We start from the raw sequence: 7,874 nt of genomic DNA, 5'->3' as shown, positions 1-7,874 counted from the left end.
GGATTTGATCTCACAAGTAACTGCCTTCTAAAATTTTGCAAAGTACATTTTCAGTCAACTTCTTCAACCGGTCGGTGCTTACGTGGCTTGGGCCACCTTACATAAATTCTCATATTTGGACGGAGTAGGGATATGTCTGTCTTTTCACTCTTCTTTTGGTCAAGTTCAGACAATTTTCGACTTTAGGAGTTCAGATTTTAGAACACACATGCGTCTATAACGTCACCATTAATGACCACAACTCAATAAAATTATTAAAATAAATAAAAATTCATATATACACACTATTTGAGTTTATACGAACGTCATTACACTTTTCCTCTTTTACAGCTGTCTTTCTACGTACGTACGTACGTTCTAATTCTACCACTGAGTTAGCGATGCATGTAACAATGTTAATTATTGGTTTTCTTTCGGTTTAAGGTTTTTTTTTCTGCACAAAGTTAAAATAGGGTTACGAATGTCTAATGGATCTTCATCTATGGAGGACTCTTCGAGCCGTTTCTCTGAATGGACACGTGGAGCTAACAAACCCATCTACTAAATGTAGATACGTCTTCAGCTCGTGACACGTGGCAACATTGATGCCGTTCAGGTACGGAGAGTCACGGCTGCTCAGCCGAAGCTCTTTGCCGACCTCAGCGTAAACCCACGGCGTCTCCTCCACTCGTTTCTGTATCCAGCTCGGCATTGACACCGTCATCTTCACGTTATCTTTCTCTCGGTTATCTAAAACGACACCTGGAACTTTGGTGATGACGTCGTCGGAGTTAACGATCCTCAACACCTTGGTGCCTTGCTTCTCAAGGAGTCTCCTGAAGCATCTGTTTCCGACACGTGGACCTCCGAAAGACATAACGGTGACCATCGGCGCACGTTTAAACGTCGTCTTGATATCGTACGCCGCTAACGTCGCGATCGCAGCGCCGAGACTGTGCCCCGTTATCGTTAAACTCAACGGCTCGTCGCCGTAAGACTGGAGCAGTCTCGAGATCTCTTGTCTTACCATGTCTCTCAAACTGTGGGCCCCTGATGTGTACAAGCTTAAGAATCCACTCTCGACCATGGGCCCAGAGTTAGACCCGTTTAGGTTTGGTCCACTCGGCCCATCAGGGAGATGAGTCAGCGTGGCGCGGAGATTCTCTAACCACTCGAGACACGTGGCGGTGCCACGGAAGGAGATGACTACGTCTCGACGACCGAGCCGTGAGATCTCATCTTTGTCCTGACATACTGCCACGTAACCAATCCAGCTGGACTGTGTAGCCATCCAGCTAGGCGCTTTCTCAATCCAACGTGGTAAGTTAATACCTGACGTGGCACGGAGGTTCTTCGTCACCCGATAACCGGAGTTAGGTAAACCGGATTGGTCTAACAACGTGTTCCTCGGGAACCGGCACGTTGCGTAGGTTGGTGACGAAGGATCGAAATCGAAGGACTGGTAAGCCGATTCCACGAACTGACCGTACCGGAGAATCTCCCCTCGGAGATTATCATCCAATGGGTCTAAAAGACCTTCCCAATTCTGAAGCCCCTGGTACTCCTTCCATCTCCGGTTTAGCTTAACCGGGTTGTTCGAACCATAGGACGACAATTCACCGGAACTATGATCTTGGTTTAGAAGCAAACCCTCCCACATTTCTGGTTTGGGTATAACCGGTGACCGGGAAGTAGATATTGTAGGAGAAGAAAGAGTAAGCACGCATCTGCACTTACGGTTCCACGACATGGTAACATTTACGTGAGAAACAACGTCGTGGTTTGGTAGTGAGGGTACTACACTGTACGGACGTGCGGGAGAAAGAGAGAGTCTCATTATTGGGAAAAGAGTGTGTGCTTTTAAAGATTATGGATATTTTGATTAATAAGAGAGTTGTAAAAGAGTGAGTCTCTCTGGTTCTCTTGAAGACAATATTTAAGAAGATGATGGAAGAGAGAGAGAGATGAGGTAGTTCCTTTTATAGTGGTGATCAAAGAAGTGAGAGAGCTTGGGATTTATAGTGGAGTTAGAGAGATCTTTGAAAAGGAAAGGACCTGACTCTGAAATTTGTGGACTGTGCTTATATAAGCATATTATTTATATCGTTACATAATGTAATATAAATTGTATATTTAATGGAGACATACACATTGGTCTATATAAAGTAGTATTGTGTAACGACAAAAAAAAAGTAGTATTGTGTATGTAAAAGCAATAAATACACCAAAATAGAAAGCAAAAGATAGATGTGTTATGTGTATTTAATGAAGAATGAGAACAATCTTTCACATTTTTGTGGTACAAGTAAGCTCTGTCTTTCACTTAACTAGCAATATGCACCCAAATAAAGAATGTAAAAATCAAAGTGTTCCAGATAAAATGATCAAGAGTCGTTCACTTAGATAACAATATGTACCCAAAAGAAGAATATGAAATCAAAGTGTTCCAGATACAATTATCAACGAAAGTGTTCTACGTTATTAGTTTTTGTGGTACAAGTAAGCTCTGTCTTTCACTTAACTAGCAATATGCACCCAAATAAAGAATGTAAAAATCAAAGTGTTCCAGATAAAATGATCAAGAGTCATTCACAATATGTACCCAAAAGAAGAATATGAAATCAAAGTGTTCCAGATAAAATTATCAACGAAAGTGTTCTACGTTATTAGTTTTTAATTGTGACTAATCCTAACCCACGTATTCTTTTTTTTTTTCAAACCGTAACCCACGTATTGGATTTTAAATGTAGTATACGAAAAAATTCACATGAATTTAACGGGTATTTGGTTGATAAAAAAAGTAATTGTATGATAGTGAGATACAACATACGAGAACAGTGGACGGTTGAGACGAGGAGAGAAAGGAGTGTGGATCGAGAGAAATATCTGACCGTCGCTTCCTAACATGATTTGACTGAAGTGGACACGTGGGAGTTTTCCATGGATACTTCTCATAATGGCTTTGACACGTAAGGAACTATCACCGACTCGGCTCAGCTCATATTGGCTGGTTGTGGCTTTAGCCATTCGCCGCCAAATTTGTCTATAGATGAATGCTGAAAGAAAGTACGCACGTATGCACCCACCACCTTCACCATTACTCTTGGCTTTTTCTAATAGAGCCTAGATCCCACTAAGGGTGGATGTGTAACTCATGCAAATAACAGTGTAAACGTCAAAGATAGAGTTCTTGCCAATACATTCGGAGATGAGAGCGCCTTTTTGGTTCACAGGTACCAAGAAAATACTGTCTTATTATCATCAAAACACACAATCATTTATCGATAAAAAAAATCACATCGTTTTGGATATGACAAAGGCATCTCGTAAACTCAAATATTTGTAGTTTTTTTTTGTAACTTAAATATTTGTAGTTCTAACGTATGAACTATATATAAGATTGACTAAGACCATGTTGTAACCACTAATTTGTTTATACATTTTTGTTTGTTTTTCGATTGCTCACAACATTATATGTGTCAAATCGAGCACATGCGCCATTGTTAAAACTTACGAATTTTCAGACAATTGATATGCGAACTTTCGCAATGAAATTTAACGTATTTGCATATATCATGGGTTATAGAACAAGTCCAATTAAACATAGGACTTATGAGTGATGTGTTGTTCGGACAGAACAAGGAATAAAATAAGTGCGACGTGAGTACTTACTATTTAAATTTCACAGCACATGCATGTTTTATTTATATTATAAATCTCGTGCTATTAATAACCTATATATACTCATTTATTCAGAAAGCCTCTTAGCTGTTTTACGGTATCAATTATTTTCTTTAAATTGTACTTATAACCTTCGTGGTTTCTGAAAGAATGTTTTAACTCTATATACTTTAAGCATTTCACATTACTACATCGTTTCAAATGTTACTCACGTGGGAGTTGCGACTCGATCACTAGTGATAAAAAGCTTTAGCTGCTTATTGTTCTCACAGAAAATAAGTTATTTGTAGTAAATAAACTATAAATGACAGAAACTAACTTAGGAGAAAGAGTTTCATCTTATACGATAAACCATAAATAAGAGGGGAAAGATACACATGGGATGCATGGGAAATATCTTTGTTAGGGATGCGAGCAAAGCGATTAAATAATTAAAATGATTTGGTGTTCCAACCAATCGGGAACTAATTTCCTATTCTGTAATAAACAAAAAATGCATGCACCACTTTAGGTTTTTTGGTTATAACACGTACTTGCATGCCCCGATTTAAAATCGTTTTGGATATATCAAATCAATGTGACCAGTAATATATTTGTGGACGGACACAGCACCGCATCTACACACCACAAAAGTTCACAAACTATTTTTTTTTTCCGATGGCCCCATTTCAGTGTCATTTACATTGGACATTTTCTTCTTTTGGGACCATTTTTCCACGTTAGCAATGGCAAAAATTAAAGGGCCTTTTCTATACCAAAAGAATAATAAAAGTAAACCGATCTCGGAGTGATAACGGTAAAATATGTTTTGATCGATGTTGATTTCTTCCAAACGGACCCTTTTACTTTAGCGATATGGAAACTGAACCGACCAAATTTCAGAATGAGATTTTCGAGTATGCGGTGAATAATAAGTATTTTCATTAAAGAGGAAAACGTGATGTCTTCCAAGTTACAATAAGTTAATTTGTTTCTTCGAGTATAACCGATGTTTCTAATTATTCATAAAGTCAACTCATATGATCAAATATTATTCTGACATATGTTTTTTCTTTTTTGACAAATATTTGAATTTAATTCGATAGTAATTGATTGTTTTTAAATTTACAAAACAGATTAACCAGCAGGTTGTTCCTTTAAAAAAACTGGGAAGAACCTCTAAACTTTGGTTGGGGAGAATATGGTATGTATACGTGAGCCAAGTTTGCATCAGGCTACTAATTGTTTTCGATTTCTTTCGACAAAATTGCAGCTCGGATGAGCCAGTCAATAGCTTTGAAAATTGCGGATGTGTTGATGTGATGTGGTTATGCAACCTATTGTTAGGCCTGGGCACGGATCGGATATCCGGGGGTTTGAAAGTATTTGTGATTTCCTTCGTATGTCACGGATATCTAATTTTTCGATTTGCTTTGCTTCGGAAAAACGGATATCCGGAAAATAAATAGATATTTGCGGATATTTGCGAATACTTATGGATATCTCATATGTTTTGATTAATACAAATAATCTTAAAATTTTGATACAAATTTGTTTTGTAAAATATTTTTTTGCATGATATATATGATAAAAATTGAAAGAAGTAGTGAATCTACATATTTTGTAAATTTTTTGAACTTAGTTAACAATTATAATAACACAAAATTTAAGAAAAAAAATTATAGTTGTCAGAATGTGTTCTCTTCCTTTTATCTTATACTTTTATATAAGTAATAATGTGAATAGAATTTATCAAATCATATGTTAGAATATACATTAAAAACTTTAAATATAATCAAGATATACATGTATTTATATATTGCCAGATCGGATCGGATATCCGCTTCTCAAAATTTTAATATTTGTGATTTGCTTCGATTTTAACGGATATTGATTTTTAGTATTTGCTTTGTTTCGAAAGTTTACGGATATCCAGAATTTTCGGATTGAATCGAAACGAATAACAAATTGAATCAAATTTAACGGATAAAATGCTCAGCCCTACCTATTATTTCTTTCTTTGCAGATCATGTAAACCGTTGCTTGAGAAAACTAATCTGCGCAGTATCCTCGTACATGAATCTTACATCCAATCTATATAAAACTGTCCACGTATATGCCAGCCTTTAATTTAGTCACCACATCCTAAAACTTTTTTTGATTAACTTAACATCGCAAAAGAAGCTATCTCAATTTTCTTTGTATGTGTTACAAAAGCAGCATTTACTATCAAAGTGCATGCCCCAACTTTCTAGACGAAACTTTTTTAAAAGGCGGTTTAGGTGAGCTATCCACATTGTAAATGTGTGTCTTGGGGTTGTATTTTTGAACCAGATGTTTCTGTCCAAGGCTGCACGGGAGCGCATGGGTGCAAGGAATCCCAAGTTAGGTTAGCCAAGTAAAAGTTCAATTCTGAGTCCTTAACATACCAGTAGAAATTAAAATATATCAGTTCCAAAAAAAAAACATACCAGTAGAAAGTGTACATGCTTGAGGAAAGTGATCTAAGGGGCATTGTTGTTAGATGAAATTGCAGCAACTCTGATTCTTGAGATTGTGGTTTGATTATTTTGGTGGTATATATACGAGTCGGATAGCCAAGTACGGACCCATCGCTATTGAGTTTTTTTTTATATACGGAGATGAATTTTGTGCGGTATTTTACAAGGTCAGATCTAAAATTTTAGGAGATACAGATATTTAATATTTTTTGAGAATTTTATGTATAATTTAAAGTCCAGTATCAATATATATAACATTAAAATAAATTGGATGCCAAAATAAATGTTTTACTTGAATGTGACTAAATCAGCTCCGAGTATTTTACATTGATTTTTTCTTGTAAGAAAATGTATAAATTTGAGAAAAAGGCAGCTAAAAGTATACCTACGCACGCGGCTCGAACAAGCCATAGCCAACCAAGCCTCATGATCGTCGGAAGAATCTACCTTTTAGATATTGGTCTACACGTTTGAAAAAAAAAATTAGCTTATACATTTGCGCACACACACAAAGGGTCTACACATAACAGTATTACACCACCATATGTATTTTTCTTTTTACAAAGATAAAAATGACTATCTATTCTAACAGTAACGTGTTTGTGGATTAATATGATCTGATAAGTTTTTTTTCTGGAAAATTATCACAAATATCACATTCATAATACAACTTTTTATGTTTACACTAACTATTTTTACCATCACTTTTAATGAAAGGTAAAAGACACTTATACCCTTAGGGTTAACTAATCTAGACTTAGGGTTTAGAGTTGAAAGGTGTGGTAGGATTTTTGGAATGTGAAATTTAGGATTCTAATAAATATATAAATAAATACTTAAAAAAAATTTATAAAAAAAATATTTTTTTTTAAAGTTCGAATTTGAAAAAGTATAATTTGAAAACATAAAAATAAAATTAATTTTATTTATTTAAATAATATTTATTATATATATAAAGAACAAGAGTATAAGAATTTTTTGCTATTTAATGAATAATATATTTTTGAAAAAGTCCCTTAATAGTTGTAAAGTTAAAAAGTGGTACCATGAAAGTGATAAACATAAAATTTTTTTTTTTTTCATTTTTGTGACGTTGAGCAATGCTTTTTGTTTTTTTGACAAATTCTTCTTCTTTTTTTGGTCTAAGTTTGACAAATTCTTATTAATAATAGCTCGTTATTTGTTTGAGATGTTTGATTAACTAAGTTAGTGTTGTTGACAAAAAAAAAACAAGTTAGTGTTAATTTGATTACCTTCTATCGCGATCAGTTACGAATTCAAGTATAGTGTGACAGGTCAACTGATTGAAAAAGAAGCAAATAAAATAATATTTAATCTGTACATCTGAATATCCATAAGCCCATATAGTATATTTTGAAGATTGTTTAAAATAATATTTAATCTGTATATATATACTTATTGTTCTCAACAAAATGCTTTAAGATTGTTTAAAGATATATAAATTTTTTCTTTTTAAGTTCTGTAAAGTTATTTTTTAAAAACTTAAGATTGATTATTTACATATGATTCGAAAGATTTGCAGCAAGGCATCAAATATCAAACAATCATTATAACAGAAATATAAATTTGCGAATTTTGTGAATAGTGACATTAAGCTTACATGAAAAATGGAATTGTTTGGGATATTTTACCTAATTTGGTAATAAAGAAAGTTCTCCTCCCATGTCCCAATAGCCCACACTTGTTCTTTTCTACTCACTTTCTTTTAAAATT

At 34.6% G+C, this 7,874-nt stretch overlaps 1 protein-coding gene across 1 annotated transcript; it reads right to left on the bottom strand.

Moving 5' to 3' along the window:
* Nucleotides 1-251: 251 nt before the first annotated feature.
* Nucleotides 252-6,034, bottom strand: LOC106395448 (phospholipase A(1) DAD1, chloroplastic-like). The gene has a single exon (XM_048753382.1). It carries the CDS (start codon nt 1,814-1,816, stop codon nt 476-478), a length of 1,341 nt encoding a protein of 446 aa, XP_048609339.1. The 5' UTR covers nt 1,817-6,034; the 3' UTR covers nt 252-475.
* Nucleotides 6,035-7,874: the final 1,840 nt, after the last annotated feature.

This window comes from Brassica napus, chromosome C4, assembly GCF_020379485.1.
Source record: "Brassica napus cultivar Da-Ae chromosome C4, Da-Ae, whole genome shotgun sequence".
Classification (NCBI taxonomy): Eukaryota; Viridiplantae; Streptophyta; class Magnoliopsida; order Brassicales; family Brassicaceae; genus Brassica; species Brassica napus.
Note: the sequence above shows the minus strand (reverse complement) of the source record. Positions and strands in the feature narration are given on the sequence as shown.

Excerpts from the sequence above, each read along its gene's own strand:
- LOC106395448 (XM_048753382.1), bottom strand. The coding sequence starts at position 1,816 with ATGAGACTCTCTCTTTCTCCCGCACGTCCGTACAGTGTAGTACCCTCA.